Source organism: Hemiscyllium ocellatum, chromosome 36 (assembly GCF_020745735.1).
Source record: "Hemiscyllium ocellatum isolate sHemOce1 chromosome 36, sHemOce1.pat.X.cur, whole genome shotgun sequence".
NCBI classification, from domain to species: Eukaryota; Metazoa; Chordata; class Chondrichthyes; order Orectolobiformes; family Hemiscylliidae; genus Hemiscyllium; species Hemiscyllium ocellatum.
This window is the reverse complement of record NC_083436.1, coordinates 17,777,431-17,798,019: the sequence shown is the minus strand read 5'-3', so window position 1 is coordinate 17,798,019 and position 20,589 is coordinate 17,777,431. Positions and strand designations below refer to the sequence as shown.

Below are 20,589 nucleotides of genomic sequence, written 5' to 3'. Positions count from 1 at the left end.
CTGCTGTGGGTTGGCTATAGAAGAGGATTCTTACTTGTTAGTGTGTTTATTAACTGCACATCTCACATCATTACAATGCAGCTTCCCACTTTGACAACTGCTGCGAGTCGCTCCATGCACAGAATTCTCAAGTTGGAAGTTAGAGCCAGGTACCTTGTGACTTCAGCTTGCCACTTACTCCAAAGAACTTTCTGGATGGATACCCAGCACAAACCTCTCAGGGCAACTCCAGAGTCACCGGTCACACAGCCCACATCCACTGACATTGCCATCTAACAAGTACCACAGATACCAGGTATAACAGATTGGTTAACTCCAAGAAAGGTGAGAGGGGGAAGAAATGCAGGAATCTTCTGTGGCTATCCCCATTTCAAACAAATGTGCTGTTTTGGAAAATTTAGGGGGTGACGCAATCTCAGGGGAATGTAGCAAGAACAGCCAAGTTTCTGGTATCAAGACTGGCTCTAATGCAACGAGGGGTACGTCGGGTTCCAAGAGATCAGTTGTGTTAGGGGACTCTCTAGTCCGAGGTACAGGCAGACGTTTCTGTACCAGCAGTGAAGAATCAGAATGGTGTGTTGCCTCCCTGGTGCCAGGATCAAAGATGTCTCAGAATAGGTGCAGAATATTCTCTAGGGGTAAGAGGGACCAGCAGGAAGTCATTCTACACATTGGAAACAAAGACACAAGAAGGGATAAGGCTGAGAGATTCTGAAGGGAGAAGAGACAGAGTTAGGCAGGAATTTAAAAAGGAGATCCTAGAATAGTAATATCTAGATTACTCCCGGAGCTGTGAGCTAGTGAGGGTAGGAATAGGAGGATAGAGCAGATGAATGCATGGCTGAGGAGCTAGTGTATGGGAGAAGGATTCACATTTTTGGATCACTGGAATCTTTTCTGGGGTAGAAGTGACCTGTATATGAATGGCGGATTGCACCTATATTGGAAGGGGACTAATATACTGGCAGGGAGATTTGCTTGAGCTGCTCAAGTAGGGAGGTGGGACCCAGGGAGATGGTGAGGAAAGAAATCAATCTGAGACTGGTACAGTTGAGAAAAGAGGCAACTCAAACATTCAGGGCAGGCAGGTACAAAGCAGAGAACAAGGTAGGCTTGATAAACTAAACTGCATTTATTTCAATGCAAGAGGCCTAACAGGGAAGGCAGACGAACTCAGGGCATGGTTAGGAACATGGGACTGGGAGATCATAGCAATTACAGAAACATGGCTCAGGGATGGTCAGGACTAGCAGCTTAATGTTTCATGATACAATGCTACAGGAAGAACAGAAAGGGAAGCGAGAGAGGAGGGGGAGTGGCATTTTTGATGAGGCATAACATTACTGCTGTACTGAAGGAGGATATTCCTGGAAATATATCCAGAGAAGTTTTTTGGGTTAAATTAACACATAACAAAGGGATGATCACCTTATTGGAATTGTACTATGGACCCCCTAATAGTCAGATGGAAATTGAGAAACAAATTTGTAAGGTGATCTCAGTTATCTATAAGAATAATATGGTGGTTATGGTCAGGGATTTTAAGTTTCCAAACATAGACAGGGAATGCCATAGTGTTAAGGGTTTAGTGGGAGATGAATTTGTTAAGTGTGTACAAGAAAATTTTCTGATTCAATATGTGGATGCACCTACAAGAGAAGGTGCAAAACTTGACCTACTCTTGTGAAAGGCAGGGCAGATGACTGAGATGTCAGTAGGAGAGCACTTTGGGGCCAGTGATCATAATTCTATTAGTTTTAAAGTACTGATGGAAAAGGATAGACCAGATCTAAAAGTTAAGTTCTAAATTGGAGGAAGGCTAATTTTGATGGTATTAGGCAAGAACTTTAAAAAGATGATTAGGGGTAGATGTTCGCAGGTAAAAAGGCATGGCTGGAAAATGGGAAAACCTTCAGAAATGAGATAATGAGTGTCCAGAGACAGTATATTCCTGTTAGGGTGACAGGAAAGGCTGGTAGGGATAGAGAATGCTGGATGACCACAGAAATTGAGAGTTTGGTTAAGAGAAAAAAGAAAACACCTGTCAGGTATAGACAAGATAGATTGAATGAATCCTTAGAAGAGTATAAAGGCAGTCGGAGTATACTTAACAGCAAAATCAGGAGGGCAAAAAGGGGACATGAGATAGCTTTGGCAAATAGAGTTAAGGAGAATCCAAAGGGTTTTTACAAATACATTAAGGACAAAAGGGTAACTAGGGAGAGAATAGGGCCCCTCAAAGATCAGCAAGGTGACCTTTATTGGAACCACAGGTAATGGGGGAGATACTAAAATGAGTATTTTGCATCAGTGTTTACTGTGGTGAAGGTCATGGAAGATATCGAGTGCAGGAAAATTGATAGTGACATCTTGAAAAATGTCCATTAAACAGAGGAGGAAGTGCTGGAAGTCTTGAAATGCACAAAAGTGGATAAATCCCGAGGACCTGATCAGATGTACCCTAGAACCCTGTGGAAAGCTAGGGATGTGATTGCTGGACCTCATACTACTGAGATAGTTGTATCATCGATAGTCACAAGTAAGGTGCCAGAAGACTGGAGATTGGCGAACGTGGTGCCACTGTTTGAGAAAGATGGTAAGGACAACTAAGGGAACGATAAACAAGTGAGCCTGATGTTGGTGGTGGACAGGTTGTTGGGAATCCAGAGGGACAGGATGTACATGTATTTGGAAAGGCAAGGACTGATTAGGGATAGTCAACATGGCTTTGTGCATGGGAAATCATGTCTCACAAACTTGGTGTTTTTTTGAAGTAACAAAGAGGACTGATGAAGGCAGAGAGGTGGACATGCTCTATACGGACTTCAGTAAGGCATTCGGTGCTGGGCCCACTACTTTTTGTCATTTATTTAAATGATTTGGATGTGAATCTATATGAATAGAGAGGGTTTGGAGGGATATGGGCCAGGTGCTGGCAGGTGGGACTACATTGGGTCGGGATATCTGGTCGGCATGGACAAGTTGGACTGAAGGGTCTGTTGCCATGCCGTACATCTCTGTGACTCTAAGCAAAAAGATGATATTCACAGTGTTACATAGTATAGTGTGCCATTTTATCAATACTGCTAGCAGAGTATATTATAGTATGGTGAAGTGTCCTATTCTTACCTCTTACTCCCTAAACTGAAACAGTCAATTCAAATCTACCTCAAAGGCACCGCAAAAGGTGCCTGGAAAGCAAAGGCATAATAGGTTACAAATGCTCTGACAGTTAAAGATAATGAACAGATTTCTGGAAATATGCGCAAAATAGGTACTCGTATTGACCATTTCATTGATGGCTCACTTGTGCTCATGAGACAAACACATAGCACCAAATGTCTGCCAGTGTCCAATAACAAACTGTCCAGTATGCCAGCTAATCAGCCCAGTTGATTTGCAAACTGTCAGAGTATGGGTTTTAAATATAGTAAAACAAGAAAAATCACTGCATGTCTCTTTCAAATTTTGCAATGCAAAGCAAGATTCCATTGCCCAGTCAGTTTGACAGTGACTACTAATACCAACAGATTGACTTCACTGGGTCAGGTTGATGGGGCACAAAGAGATTGAGATTGAGATTTGGATGGCATGGTGGAGCAGTGGCCACCACTGCTGACTCAGTGTCACGGATCCAGGTTCGATTCCCGCCTCAGGTGACTGTCTATGTAGAATTTACAATCTCCCGTAAAACCAGCACCTTGTTTTGGGCGGCACAGTGACTTCCACTGGGTTCAATTTCAGCCTCAGTCAACTATCTGTATGGAGTTTGCACATTCGCCCAGCATCTGCATGGATTCCCTCCAGGTGATCCGGCTTCCTCCCACAATCCAAAGATGTAGGGGTTAAGTGAATTGTTCATGCTAAATTACCCATTGTGTTCAGGGATGCTAGGTTAGTTACATTATTCGGGGGTAAATATAGGATAATAGGGTAGTGGAATTGGGTCTGGGTCGGTGTTGACTTGTTGGGCCGAAGGGCCTGTTTCCACATTGGAGGAATTTTATTCTATTCTATGTACTGACCTGCTCTTTAAAAACAGTATTCTGCAATGCAACAAAGGATTACTACTGCATAAATCTTGGTTGCAGGCATCTATATGTTGTAATCGACCAAAGTACCAACCATATTCAGGTTTTGGTTGGAAACCACACAATGTTCAGAGATTTATTTATTTAGTGAATGCAAATCTATGAAGCCAAGCAACAGCCCCTTCACTAACTGAGTTTAACACGTGTTATGAAGTTGAAGACTGTCCCTTTAAGAGAGAGAGAGAATGCTGTTCTGAACTGAGAGATTACCAGAGTGTACTGGGAAATTGAAAATATGTAACATTTGGCTATGAGATGGATACCTGAGCTTTGGTTGCTACTTTGGCAACAATTCAAATTTAACCAGTTTAAATTATACCCAGGATACTAAAACCCAATCAAGTTTGAATTTATTGTTTTGCCAACATCAAACCAATGAGACGACTTGATGTTGGAGGGGTATAAGAATGCAGACAATTTGAAAACTGGTCAGAAAGCAACTGCCGGAGAGCTATCTGCCAACCTAATCTCTTGCTCTCAAAGAAATTAGAAAACATCATCAAATATACCTTTTCATGTGAAACATATCCATAGTAAAAAGAAAGATGACCCAGAGAGGTCAGCAGTTGGAAAACTGAAGACACAGACGATGATGGCGACTCTATGGTTTTGAGATTAGAGTCACAGAGATGTACAGCATGGAAACAGACTCTTCAGTCCAACTAGTCCATGCAGACCGGATATCCCAACCCAATCTAGTTCCACCTACCGGTACCTTGCCCATATCCCTCCAAACCCTTCTTATTCCTATACCCATCCAGATGCCTTTTAAATGTTGCGATCGTACTAGACTCCACCACTTCCTCTGGCAGCTCATTCCATACCATCCCTTAGGTCTCATATCTTTCCCCTCTTACCCTAAACCTATGCCCTCTAGTTCTGGACCCCCCGATCCCAGGGAAATGACTTTGTCTATTTATTCTATACATGCCCCTCGTGTTGTTGTGGTTCTGTTTGCCGAGCAGCGAATTTGTGTGGCAGACGTTTCGTCCCCTGTCTAGGTGACATCCTCAGTGCTTGGGAGCCTCTTGTGAGGCACTTTTGTGATGTTTCCTCCGGCATTTATAGTGATTTGTATCTGCCGCTTCCGGGTGTCAGTTCCAGCTCATGATTTTACCAACTTCTATAAAGTCACCCCTCAGCCTCCGACGCTCCGAGAAAACAACCCCAGCCTATTCAACCTCTCCCTATAGCTCAAATCCTCCAACACTGGCAACATCCTTGTAAATCTTTCCTGAACCCCTTCAAGTTTCACAACATCTTTCCGATTTGCACGCAATATTCCAACAGTGGCCTAACCAATGTCCTGTACAGCCGCAACATGACCTCCCAACTCCTGTACTCAATACTCTGACCAATAAAAGAAAGCATACCAAAAGCTTTCTTCACTATCCTGTCTACCTGCAACTCCACTTTCAAGGAGCTATGAACCTGCACTCCAAGATCTCTTTGTTCAGCAACACTCCCTAAGACCTTACCATTAAGTGTATAAGTCCTGCTAAGATTTGCTTTCCCAAAATGCAGCGCTTCACATTTATCTAAATTAAACTCCATCTGCCACTCCTCAGCGCATTGGCCCATCTGATCAAGATCTTGTTGTAATCCAAGGTAACCTTCGCTGCCCACTACACCTCCAATTTTGGTGTCATCTGCAAACTTACTAACTATACGTTTTATGCTCACATCCAAATCATTTATTTAAATGACAAAAAGTAGTGGACCCAGCACCGATCCTTGTAGCACTCCACTGATCACAAGCCTCCAGTCTGAAAACAACCCTCGGTCTTCTAACTTTGAGCCAGTTCTGAATCCAAATGGATAGTTTTCCTTGTATTCCATGAGATCTAACCTTTGTTAACCAGTTTCCCAGGGGGAACACCTTACTAGAAATGACTAAAGTCTGTGTGGATCACACCCACCGCTCTGCCCTCATCATTCCTTTTTGTTTTTTTTTGAAGAAGTAACAATCGAGTTTGAGAGACATGATTTCCTACTCACACAGCCACGTTGACTATCCCTAAATCAGTCCTTGCCTTTCAAAATACGTATGTATCCTGTCCCTGAAGTTTCCCTCCAACAACTTGCCCACCACCAACGTCAGGCTCACTGGTCTATCGTTCCCTGGCCTGTCCTTACCACCTTTCTTAAAAAGTGGCACCATGTTAACCAACCTTCAGTCTTCTGGCACCTCACCTGTGAATATCGATGATATAAATATCTCAGTAGGAGGGCCAGCAATCACTTCCCTAGCTTCCCACAGAGTTCTAGGGTACACCTGATCAGGTCCTGGGGATTTATCCACTTTTATGCACTTCAAGACATCCAGCACTTCCTCCTCTGTAATATGGACATTTTTCAATATACCACCATCATTTTCCTACATTCTACACCTTTCATGTCCTTTTCAACAGTAAACACTGATGCAAATTCTCATTTAGTATCTCCCCCACAACGCCACCTTGCTGATCTTTGAGGGGCCCTATCCTCTCCCTAGTTACCCTTTTGTCCCTAACGAATTTGTAAAAACACTTTAGATTCTCTTCAACTATTTACCAAAGCTATTTCATGTCCCCTTTTTGCACTTCTGATTTCTCTCTTAAATATACTCCTACTGTTTTTATACTCGAAGGATTCATTCGATCTATATTGTCCATACTTGACATGCTTCCCTCTTTTTCTTACCCAAACCCTCAATTTCTTTAGTCATCCTGCATTCCCTAACAGCCTTTCCTTCTCCCCCAAACAGAAGTATACTGTCTATGGACTCTCGTTATCTCATTTCTGAAGGCTTCCCATTTTGCAGTCATCCCTTTACCTGCAAACATCTGCCCCTTATCAGCTTTTGAAAGTTTTGCCTAATACTGACAAAATTGGTCTTCCTCCAATTTAAAACCTCAACTTTTAGATCCAGTCTATCCTTTTCCATCACTATTTTAAAACTATTAGAATTATGGTCGCTGACCCCAAAGTGTTAAGTTAATATAATTTTATTAAGTGTCTTATTGGAACAGCATATTTTTATAATGAGTTGGAATCAGATAACAAGGAGTTAAGAGAAAGGAGGGATTAGATTCGAGAATATATTTTGTTTAAAAGTTCACTTTTAGAGTTGGAAAATAAAATATTATTTTCTTTAAATAGTGCAATTTAGAGTTCTCTGCCATGCATATTTTAACAGATTACAAAGAGAGGCAAGCTTTTTCTGGGTTTAATTGGTTTAATTAACAGAAGGATTTGCCGCCGTGTCATCACAGGCGATTGGGCTGCACTTATTCTGTAGAGTGAACAGACCTCAATCATGTCCAGCATTGTGCTTCTCTTTAAATGCATGAGGGGTTTATTCTGAGGTCCAAGCAGTGAGGTTGACTACAAGTGTTCTGGCTCATCCTGAACCTTAGGGTGTAGGTTTGCTTGCTCAGCTGTAGGTTTGATATCCAGACGTTTCATTACCTGGCTAGGTAACGTCATCCCTGGCGACCTCCAAGTGAAGCGAAGCTGTTGTCTCCTGCTTTCTATTTATATCTTTCTCCTGGATGGGGTTCCTGGGGTTTGTGGTGATGTCATTTCCTGAGGGGTTGATAAATGGCATCTAGATCTATGTGCTTGTTTATGGCGTTGTGGTTGGAGTGCCAGGCCTCTAGGAATTCTCTGACATGTCTTTGCTTAGCCTGTCCCAGGATAGATGTGTGGTCCAGGTGAAAGATATAAATAGAAAGCAGGAGACAACAGCTTCGCTTCACTTGGAGGTCGCCACTGATGTTACCTAGCCAGGTAATGAAACGTCTGGATATCAAACCTACACCCTAAATCACAACCCGAGTTACAAACCTTCACAAACCTTGCGAAAACCAACACGCTACAACTGCCCCAAAGATGGGAAAGGAATGCCATCTGAGAGAGTTCCACCTGCGAATAACTGTACTTCCAGCATGAATGTTTAAGAAAACAGGTATTGCCAAAATGTCTCCAATATAAACCGCTGATAAAAACACCTCAAGCCAAAAATTTAACAGAACAAAACAGCCGCAGAATGCTCTGAGAACTAATCAATGACGCCGACCACACGTTCCGAAAATACAACTGGAAAATTGCGCGCCAAAAACCGTTATTCAAACAAGCAACAAATCAAGAATGGAGAGACGTGGTAGAACGAGCCATAAACACCAAACAACGACAAACACAAAGAAAAATCGGGACCTGAAGGAAAAAACTTGACAAACTCACAAAAAAAAAGACAAAACCGATAACACAGGGGCATAAATAAAGAACTTATCAGACACAGAAGAAGCGGTACTAGTCAAAGGATTAAACTTTAATTACCAAGACGCTGACAAGAAAGATTTCCTAGCGGCATTAGAAACCACACTGAAGGACAACAATCTCAAGGAAGAAACACAACAAACTATCAGACAGACAGTTGCACCTACTCGGAGCTGAAAAAGGGAAGGAAACAAACTGAACACACAAGAAAAGAAAGCCCTAGAAAACCTCAAAAAAGACAAAAACATCGTTATATTACCTACAGACAAAGGTCGGCTTACAGTCATCCTGAACAGAAGGGACTACATAGAGAAAGCCAATGCACTACTCGCAGACACCAACACCTACCAAAAGGTGGCACTAGACCTGACCCCACAACTAGGAAACAAAACTACATATCTCCTAAGAAAATTACACAGTTCCGGACAATTAAACAAGACAGAATTCCAGAAAATGAAACCCAATGGGACCGACACCCCACGATTCTACGGACTACCAAAAATCCATAAACCAGGAGCCCCCCTTAGACCTATAGTCTCACTACCCGGAACACCAACTTACAGACTGGCCAAAGAACTACACACGAGACTGAAGTACCTAGTAGAAGAGTCACAGCACTCCATCCACTCTACCCAGGAATTCCTAAAAATCAAAAACACCAAAATAGAGAAAGACGAAGCAATGATCTCATTCGACGTAACAGCATTGTTCACCTCCATCAACATCAACCTAGCTAAGGAAACACTCACCACACTTTTAGAACAGACCATCACACACACACCAACCACCAATCACATTACCAACGAGAGCATCATGAAGCTAGTGGACCTGTGCCTCACCACCCACTTCTCCTTCAACATAGTCTACAAACAAACCAACGGCACACCCATGGGATCTCCGCTATCAGGATTCATAGCAGAAGCGGTAATGCAAAGACTAGAACAAACAACCCTACCAATCATCAAACCAAAAATCTGGGTTCGCTACGTAGATGACACCTTTGTCATCACAAAACGAAACAAGATAGAAGAGACATTTTACATCAACAACAACAACACCTCACAGGCATAAAGTTTACCAAGGAGGAAGAAACTGACAACAAACTTGCATTTCTGGACGTCACAGTAGAAAGAAAGGACAAGAGAGAATTACAAACCTGCATATACAGAAAACCGACAAACACTGACCAAATACTCAACTAACCAGCAACCATCCCAGCACACACAAACGAAGCTGTATCAGAACACTATTCCAAAGAGCCACCACATACTGAAGCACAGACGAACTTCGAAAAACAGAGGAGAACCACCTATACGACGTATTCAAGAAGAACGGATACTCAAAAAACACAGTGCGCAGATTCCTCAAGAACAAATCACAACAAGCAGACAAAACACAGCCAGAAACCCTAACCACCTTACCATATATCAAAGAAGTTTCAGAAATGACAGCCAGACTACTGAGACCCCTCGGAATCCTAGTAGCACAAAAACCCACCAACACACACAAACAAAAACTAACAAACTTAAAAGACCCAGTACAACCCATGGACAAAACCAACATCATCTATAAAATTCATGCAAGGACTGCCACAAACACTACGTAGGACAAACAGGAAGAAAGTTAGCCACCAGGATACATGAACACCAGCTAGCCACAAAAAGACACGACCCCCCTCTCCCTCATAGCCCTACACACTGATGAAAAAAAACCCACCATTTCGACTGGGACAACACACCTATCCTGGGACAGGCTAAGCAAAGACATGTCAGAGAATTCCTAGAGGCCTGGCATTCCAACCACAACGCCATAAACAAACACACAGATCTAGATGCCATCTATCAACCCCTCAGAAAACGAACAGGAAATGACATCACCACAAACCCCAGGAACCCCATTCAGGAGAAAGATATAAATAGAAAGCAGGAGACAACAGCTTCGCTTCACTTGGAGGTCGCCACTGATGATGTTACCTTGCCAGGTAATGAAACGTCTGGATATCAAACCTACAGCTGAGCAAGCAAACCTACACCCTAACCCTCAACCTGAGCTACAAACCTTCACAAACCTTGCGTTATCCTGAATCTGTTCAGCAAATACCACAAAAATGGAGCTAACATGTTCATGCTTTCCGATGCCATACTACAGAATAGTGTAGATATTAATGTGGCTAGATCAGCAACAAAAACAAACTGCCGGTAAAACTCAGTAGGTTCGGGAGCAATTTTGGAGAAGCAGAATTAATGCTTCAGGTCAAATGACTCTTCTTCAGGACAGCAAGGGCAACAAGGAGTGATTGGACAACATCAGATCAACCTATTGGGCTACCTCAAACAACCAAAGCAGTCATGACCAGGCAACAGATCTAAGATGATCCACATATGAAGAACTCAGGAGTACTGACAACTTAGACAGATCTTGTGCAGGATGAAACAATTAACAGAGGAGTCAGCGGAAGGTATTCAACTGTGAGCAGGGCGAGATTCCTGGGACCTAGCAGAATCATCAACTAACTTGACGAACCAAGCAAGATGGGAAAGATTTTTTTGTTAAACAAGTGAGCCACACAGCTCATAAAAGGACAGACAGACAGATGGAGGGATGATGTGTCACATTTGGATTTTTTGACCATTCTATTTGATTATTCCACATATCATTATCAATACCCCCAAATTTAAGTTAAGTTATCATTGTTTATGGACCAGATAACACGCTCCACGCTCCCCCACTCTCACCCCTGCACCCCCTCTCCAACACAGAGGCACAAAGTATTGTAAGCAGATAGCCCAGACCCAAACTTTTATATTTAGTTAAAGGCATGAGGAAGATTCAGTATTCCAGATGTGATTCGATTGATCCACCACGAGGCTTTAATCAAAACACAATTTAATCTTACCTCAGTTAAATATGAAGACAATAATTGCCATAACTTCTGAAATAACTCTACTGAAATGGTAATGTATTATTTAACAAGGAGCACCAACTGTTCCAATACAGGCAGCACCCCACAAATACCCCTTTTGACAAAAATACAACTCAGGAAAACAGTTATAGTGCTCATGTGCTACCTCTCTCCAATCCAGAAACAAACAATTGATCTCTTTTGATGTTTAAGAGGAAGCCTCGCTTTCTAAGGCTTCATTGCAGCAGCCAGGAACTCAAACTTTAGTTGTGGTTCTGCTCGCCGAGCTGGAAGTTTTTGCTGCAAACGTTTCGTTCCCTGGCTAGGGAACATCATCAGTGCTGTTGGAGCCTCGTGTGAAGCGCTGCTTTGATGTTTCTTCCGGTATTTATATTGGTTTGTTCTTGCCGCTTCCGGGTGTCAGTTTCAGCTGCAGTGATTTGTATGTGGGGTCCAGGTCGATGTGTCTGTTGATGGATGTTCTTGCCGTTTCCGGGTGTCAGTTTCAGCTGTAGTGGTTTGTATATGGTGTCCAGGTCAATGTGTCTGTTGATGGAGTTTGGGGATGAATGCCATGCTTCTAGGAATTCTCTGGCTGTTCTCTGTCTGGCTTGTCCTATGATAGTGGTGTTTTCCCAGTCAAATTCATGTTGCTGGTTGTCTGAGTGTATGGCATTCATCCCCAAACTCCATCAACAGACACATTGACCTGGACACCATATACAAACCACTACAGCTGAAACTGACACCCGGAAACGGCAAGAACATCCATCAACAGACACATCGACCTGGACCCCACATACAAATCACTGCAGCTGAAACTGACACCCGGAAGCGGCAAGAACAAACCAATATAAATACCGGAAGAAACATCAAAGCAGCACTTCACACGAGGCTCCAACTGCACTGATGATGTTCCCTAGCCAGGGAACGAAACGTTTGCAGCAAAAACTTCCAGCTCGGCGAGCAGAACCACAACAGCGGATACCCGAGCTACAAATCTTCAATCAGATTTTAAACTCAAACTTTAGCTCAGCAGCCAACAGAAACCTTCTCACTAATTGAAAGAAAAATTAAAAACATAAATAAAAGCCATCTTGGGTGTGCATAAGCCCTAATTCTGTCCACTAATATTTTGTCTGCCTCATTTAAAAACAAGCTCAAGAAGAACTCAAAAGCTGTTTACCAATGCTTGTCTGATGGAGACATTCTTGCACCACTGTGACAATACCCCTCTGCAAGAGAAATAGCACAGAACACATATCTTAAAAAGGTAGAGTCACATCCATAAAGTGATAATAAAATGTTGCATAGTCCTATGGCTACGGTATGATAACGCAAGCCATCATTGCCAGTCACAAAATATTCTGTAATGTAACACTACACAACATTAAGCATTGTAGCAACATAATCACTTAATTTGCAGGCATAATATGTAATGCAGAAAACCATGACCCCTCTTACAATAGCTGTTCTTAATGCATTATGAATTTGTTTACAGCAAAGAAGCTAACAAAATTTAGAAAAAAAAGCAAGAAAATTATCATTTATCAAAGTATGAGATCATGAGCAAAGTTTACTGATTTTAATTTCTGGAGTGATCTGCACATCTATTTATATAATACATAAGATGCCTGTTTATAACCAACGTTCCCCATGGTGATTTGAAAAACAAGTTCTCCAGTAATGTGCACAAATAATCATCTTAAATATGTATATATCTGGTTATAGTTAAACATGAAAGCCTGTATTGTAGAAAACTTAACCTGTTAAAAAGGGAGCTTTGGTATTGTATCAAAGAAAAAGATTTAATTCTTTGAAATTTTAATCTGTAGGATTTTTCAGGGGATTTTCCGAAACAAATTTTATATTTTAAACATCCGTAGTCTATTTCTACAAGCTTCTACAATATTTTTGTTGAAAAGAAGTCTATTTGTCAATTGTATCTATCGCTCCTTTCACCTCAATAGTGAGAGAAATAGCTTCAACCTCCCAGACCCTATGCATGCTCTGTAACGTTTTCCCTAAATGTCAAAAATACCTAACTCCACTCTTTTTTATTCTTCACGAATGCTTTATCAATATCTTTTTGATATTGAATCTGCCTCCAATACCCTTTCAGGAAATGCATTCCTGATAACATCTATGATAAAGGCACTATACAAACACAAGTTGTTTCTACTATTGTCACCAAAGGACAAATGACAGCAAATGCTAAATGTCAGTTTTTTTTTAAATATGTAAGTTTGTAAAAATGAGAGAATCAGCAAACTGTAGGCAAAAATCTTATTAAAATGGTCTTACCTGGTTCCGGTCACGAGCATTTGCATATCTGAACCTCTGGATATAGTAGAAAACTAACCAGGCCAGCGAAATGATCATTAACACAATGAACGAGATTGAGACAAATACAACTGAGGTACGGCTGACATATTTTTGTAAATTACGTGTTCCAATTGTTATGTACATCATTATGGTGATGTTTCTTTCAAATAGGCTCATTATCTCACGACCTTTCAGCTCAGGAATCATTATGGCTACAATGTCTCCTGCACCTGAAAAACAGAAAATGAGAATGAATGACTATAACTGAACTGTGAAAGCAGCTTACAGAATTGCTTTTCTTCTTTATAGGTCACATTATGAGTAGTCATTTCAGTCTGGATGACAACCTATTATCATTTTAATTTTCAAAATTACTACAATGCCTGTATAATACTAGCAAGTGAGAACATCCACCAATTTACTTGTTAAATTGGTCAGTATAGTACTCTCCATCATTTGTTGGGGGGGAGATTCCTCGGGGATATCGAGCGATTACAGGTGGTCTGGGAGAGTGTCAGGGTAGAGACCACTCCAGCAACCTGGGAGGACATTAGGTGAGAATATGAGGAAGATTTCAATATGTAATAGGATCCATGCGATGCAGTTAAAAGATTTTTCATAGGGCTCATCTGGCCCCAGATTGTCTTGCAAAATTTAAGCAGGGTGCGTCTTCACTGTGCCTCAAATGCAAAATAAATACGGGTACCCTCACTCATTGTTTGTGGTCCTGCCACAGACTCCGTATGTAGTGGAACGCTGTGGCAGGAGTAATACAGAGGGTCTTGGTGACCGAAGTCAAGGTGGACCTAGTTTCTTTTCTCTTGGGTTTGCCGAAATTATCTCCCTTAGATATATATGGGAAAAAGCTTTTTAGCATCCACACTTTTTGTGCGAGGAAGAACATTCTGATGTGCTGGGTGTCTGAGACCCCAGGGTCTGTCGGGTTGGCATAAGTTAATTATAGATCACATTCCTTTGGACTTTCTTACAAATACGGTGCAGCAGAAAATGGACAATTTTTATAAGACATGGCAGCCCTTTTTGAATTATTTGGAAGCTGATCTATCGGCCATTTTAATTAGGCGTTTTGTCTAGCCATAGTGGTTTGGTTTAATAAGCCTAAATGTCCTGAGAATAAAAATTGAGCAAATGTGAGTTTAATTATTGATGGTCTCAAAGGTTGAGTGCCGATGTTTTGTTATGCCGAGTGGTGTTATTTATTTACTTATTTATTGGTGTAATAAGTGTAGTTCTGAGTTTTTTGTAGAATAGTATAGTAGTTGGTTTATTGTTATTATTGTTCTTGTTTTTGTTGCATGTTATATTTTCATATTTTTGTAATTTTACATAATGTAAAGAAAAATTTTTTCAATAAAAATATTTTTAAAAAATTGGTCAGTATCCTCATGTGTTGAAGCAGATTTATGAAGGTTCAATTGTGGTTCTAAAAGTGATCGTCATGGTCAAAGTTATCAATAAGGTATCCTCAATTTCCAGTTTTAAAGTGAAGTTTTTAAAAGAGGTTTTTAAATCAGCTGAGGATCTGGTATGCTTGGAAACATGCTAAATAATCACAAAAGCAAATTGCTGAGAAGTCACATTGTCTATGCCAGAGTTAGAATGAATACCCGTTCTGCAATGTCACGTACTATTTACCTTTCAGGCTTTCTATCCAGTCATGGATCAGGGCACTGGTGAAGCTTTGTACAATTTTCACCAATTGTACAATCAACATATGGCATGGCAAACTACATGATTTTGGATTTCCTGTTTCTTCTCCCATACTGATATCTCTGGGATCACAGAGATTATAACTTAGTCCCTTGCCCTTCCAATTCTGTATCTAGCCCTTTGGCAACATCATCCATATACATGGAGCCAGCTGCTACACAACTTGTAGCTCAACCCTAATACAGGTAGTTCTCCTCTAATGTTGTAGCTGCATTCCAGCAAAACCTTCTTTAATAGAAAAATGCTTAATAGAAATAATGGGGAAAAGTAAAGTTAGGGGGCAGACCAGCAAAAAATATAATTCATGATCACTCAAAACTCTAAAGCAAAGTATAGCACAGCCTGAATGAAATCATATTTATTAATGAAACAAAAGTAAATTTAACACAGTACATTTAAAAAAAACACAGCCACTCTCTATACAGTACAGTACCTTTCACAGAAAGCTGCTCTGTTGGCAGCTGACATCATACATGTGCACAACGGCATGGACACCGGCGTACACGCAGAGAATCACACCAACTGATCCCCGCTGGAATCACGTTATTGTCAACAGAGGTAAGCACTCTTGAAAATACCATTTCCTCAGCCTTCAGTGGCATTATAGCCAAATTGCACCACCAAAACACGCATTATCCCAAACTACCTGTACCATATTTTAAAAAAAACACTTCAAACAAATGAGTTTTTATTTAAGATTTTAAAGATTGTTAACAATCTTTGCAGATTCAAACTGCAGTCACTCCAACAGACTACAGTACTTGGATCAGAGAGAATGTAATCAGAGATCCTAGTAACAGGACTGCACCTCCAGATCTCAACAATACGCCAAAAATGCTCTCCAGAACTGAAGATCTCAGATGTAGACACCGAATACGGAGTATATCAGGGACGTCTGATGTTTTGATCACATGTCCCACGCATGTTAACTTGGAGCCAGATCAGTTTCATTCACCTCACTTCCAAGGAAGTTTTTGTGTGGCCATTAGTCAGAATACTCATAAATAAGCATGGCTCAACGGAAGATAGATGGCTAAAGAGCCTGTGGATAAACATTGTCCAAATCATTAGAATTCCCTTTGCTCTTCAAATAGCTCCAGTGGATTCAAGAGGGGAGAAATGATCTCACCCCGAACTCAGGACAGCAGACAATGCTGTGCTTGCTCTCCGTACAATAATGAAATTTGACCCTAGATTATATATACAAGGCGTGGATGCTGGCCATGACCTAAAACCACTGACTGGTTGTTAACATCCTTTGAGTCAAAGATGGTACCAAGAAAGAACGTATTCCCAAACATTACCCAAGAATTGTCTGACATCCAAGCTCCTTTAAGGACATTCTCTAAACTCTACACTGCTTTATGGATTCGATCAAAGCATTTAGCTGTTTTACGAACTCTTTCGTCAAAGATGAGGTTGACCAAAGTCACTACCTTCAGCCCACATAATCAACTTTATTACCAAGCAACCTACTCAAAATGTCTGCAGTGAACCAAACTGTTGCCAACCTTAACATCTTCAACAGTAAGTTGTATCCTAAGTGGCTTCTATCTCCATAAACATTTCTCTCCTCTCTTCTCAGCTCTAACTATTAAAACCCTTATAAATACATGTGTAACCTCTAGACAATTCAATTTCTCTCCAGACCAATCTACCACTATCTGAGCTCATTCAAAAAACCTTCACTGCAAGTGTCCTAATATGGACCGAGTTCCAACAGCCATTACACATGGTCACTGACCTAGATAGAGTGATTGATAAACAACCTATTTTAAAATTCTCATCCAGCTTTTCAAATCCTTCCATGGTTTCATTTCTCCTCTTCTGCATGACAGCTTTGAGAAGCCTGTGTGCTCCTGTCTTCTTAAAATGTTTTCAATTTTCCTTACCCTATTAGAGGCAGCCATTTCTTTAACGGCACAGGGCCCAATTCTCCTCTTCTCTACAACTTTAAGATACTTGTTGAAGTCTCTATCTACCAAGATTTGAGACAACTGTGGCTCAGGGTCAAATTTTTGTTCAATAATAACTTCAAACTGCCTTAATAAAACATCCAATGTGAAGTAACTACATAAATGCAAGTTAGTGCTGATGTTTTAAATTGATTTTGAACAAGCGATTGTGCTAACGATGTCAGTAGCCATTTTTTATTCTGTGCGATTACAAGCTCAGATGTGCTTCATTTAAACTGACTAAAGCGCAGTTCCACAGTTCCACTTGGAAAACATATAGTGAGCACAAGTTAGCTGAGACAGTGCTCTGCATCACACGGATCATCTAAAGTACAACTTCCAAAACATGTTTTCGACATTGACTGCATATGAAAACATGATAACAAAAGCTGTACTTGCCTAAACTTAAATAGTTCAGTATCAAAATTCCAAAACGATTTTGAACTTAAATTCCAACAGAAAAGCAAATGACATAATATTTTGTCTAATATTGAAATACTATCAATATTGCATAAACTATGCAATCCAATATATTTACTTTGTATTTATGATGCAAGGGGTGATATTTACATACATTCGATTTGATTTCTTGTAGCCACATAAAACTAGGTACTGTGAAAAGCTTTGTTTTGTGAGCAATACAAGCAGATCATAGGGTGCTTACATAAAGCAAGACATATAAGGTCATGGCTGCACAGAAGGTGTGCAAAGCAAGATGAAAATTAGCAAGATCGACATTATTTGAAGTTAGAGGAATTCATTCAGCAGTCTAATAACAGCAGGGAAGTTGTTATTGAATCTCTGTGCACATATCTTCTACCTGACAGAAGACGTTGGAAAAGAACATTACACAGGTGGAGGGGGTCTTTGATGATGTTAGCAGCCTTTCTGTGGTGACAAATAGTGTAAACAGAGTCCATGGATAGGAGGTTACTTTCCACAATGGTCTCAGCTGTACACACAACTTTCTGTCGTTTCTTACGGTCCTGAGCAGAGCAGTTACTGTACCAGATCATTTTGCACCCGGACAGAATGCTTTGTTTGGTGCATTTGTAAAAGTTGAGGGTCCTTCTGTACATGCTGAATTGCCTAAGCTGCCTGAGGAAGCAGCATTGTTGTTGTGCCTTCTTGACCATCACATCTATCCGAGAGGTCCAGGACAGATGGATTATTGTCACTTCTATTAACTTGACGCTCTTCACCTTCATCTTCGCTCTACTGATGTAGATAAGAACTTGTCCATTTCCTCTCTTCCTGAAGTCAATGATTAGTTCTTTCGTTTTTCTGACAATGAGGGAGAGATAGCTATCACTGCATCACATCAAGCATTCTATCTCCTTCCCATATTCTGGTTCATCATTGTTTGACATTCATCCTACCACGGTGGAGTCATCAGCAAACTTGTAGATGGCATTTGTACAGAATTTGGCTACACAGGGTGGGTATACAGGGTGTACATTTGGGGGCTGTGAATACATCCTAGTGAGGCACAAGTGTTGAGGATTCTTGTAGAGGTGGTGTTGTCCATCTTTACTGATTGCAGTCTGTGGGTCAGGAAGCTGAGGGTGCAGAGGGTGGAGCCAAGACCTAGGTCTCAGAATTTTGAGATTAATGGTGTTGAATGCGGAACTGTAATCAATTAATAGGAGCCTGACGTGGGTGCCCTTGTAACCCAGATGTTCCATGGATAATTGTAGGGCTAGGAAATTCAAACACCTATGTTGTTTGTAAAAAAGTAACCCAAGATTCTAGTTGCCTGTCACTTCAACACATCACCCAACATGTTCCCACACCAACAGGCATGTTGTAGTATTCCAGTTAACTTCATCGTAAGTTAAAATATCATCTCATTTCCAGCTAGGAACCCTGCAGACTCTAGGACTCTATATACAGTTTAAGAGCTTTAAAGCCTGGTTTCAGCCTTCCATGATTTTACTCACACTCACAGTCGGTCCTGTCACGACATGGGCTCATTTTAGCACAGCCAATGCATTCTCATCAACTCTCACCTCTCATTCTCACTCATTAAGCCTATTCTTTCATCTCTCTAGAGTTCCATTTCTACCCATCCACATTTCCCCAAACTCATCTTCAGTATGAACACCACTTTTCTAAGCTACTCAGTTCTAATAATGAGTCATTGGACTCAAAACGTTAACCCTGCTTTCTCTCCACAGATAGTGCCAGACCTGCTGCGTTTTACCAGCAATTCCTGTTTTTGTTTCAGATTTCCAGAACACACACACACATATACAAAATTTTATTGCAGAGCTAGGATTTTGAACAAGTGGCCCATGGCATTTAGTCTGCGAATGATGGAGTTTAAGTGTATTTCTCAGTGCATAGCACTGCTATCTCACAGCATCAGGGACCCGGGTTCAATTCCACCCTCAGGCGACTGTCTGTGTGGAATCTGAGCACTCTCCTCACATCTGCATGTTTTTTTTCAGGTGCTCTTGTTTCCTCCCACCCTCCAAAGATGTGCAGGTTAGGTGGATTGGCCATGGAAAATGCACAGTTACATGGATAGGGTGCAGTGCAGGGATTCTATATTTTAAGTCAGAGTTCAGTGATCGGATTTGTCCTGTACTAACGTCAACAGAGATCATAAAAAAAATATTTTACATATAGAAGGGAGAATGGTGGTAGGCATGTAGCCTTCCTTTAAAAATTGAAAGACTGCTCACAAAACAGAGGGCACTGCTGAGAAGGATTCTGGGAGGAGTCGTCTCAGTCACTGTCCAGGAGCGAATAAAGGAAAGATTTAGTGGAGCAGCCATTTTGAGAGCAAATGCTTTGTGGTTGAAGAGCTGCTGGAGGTTTAAGTGTAGGCTTAAGAGAATACTGAGCTTCGGTGAGGACAGCCATCAGCAACGAGGTAAGGCAGTCAGAAGAGCAACTATTGTAGCTGCTGAAGGCACAAGGGTAAAGGCAAAATGGAAGGAAGCTTAACCATGAAATCACAGGTAGTAGGTGAGTGAGTTGCTGATGACCATTGAGTAGATTTTCTTCTCTCTCATTTTCTCTTCGCTTTGCTACTGTTGTTAAGGATTAAGTCACAGCAGGAGATCCCAGACCTGTGTCATACTCCTCCAGTTGAATGCGGGAAATCAGGAGCTAATGCGATGTCCCTAACTCCTTCACGTGCAGGGAGTGTGTCCAGCTGCAGCTCCTGTCCGACAGTTCTGAAGCTGCATTTGGATTCACATCAGAGCACCCTTGCGACTGAGGGAATCAAGGATTGCACATTCAGGAAGTTAGTCACACTGCAGATAAAAATTACTGAAGCTAGGGAATGGGTGACCAACAGACAGAGAAAGAATAG

At 41.2% G+C, this 20,589-nt stretch overlaps 1 protein-coding gene across 2 annotated transcripts in view; it reads right to left on the bottom strand.

Annotated features, from left to right (window-relative positions):
* Nucleotides 1–20,589, bottom strand: part of rnf150a (ring finger protein 150a) — a 137,916-nt gene that overhangs the window by 67,502 nt on the left and 49,825 nt on the right. For both annotated transcript variants that reach the window (XM_060851350.1, XM_060851349.1), the window contains exon 2: nt 13,558–13,808. In XM_060851350.1, the coding sequence (XP_060707333.1) occupies nt 13,558–13,808 (251 nt within the window). The remainder of the gene's footprint in view (nt 1–13,557; nt 13,809–20,589) is intronic.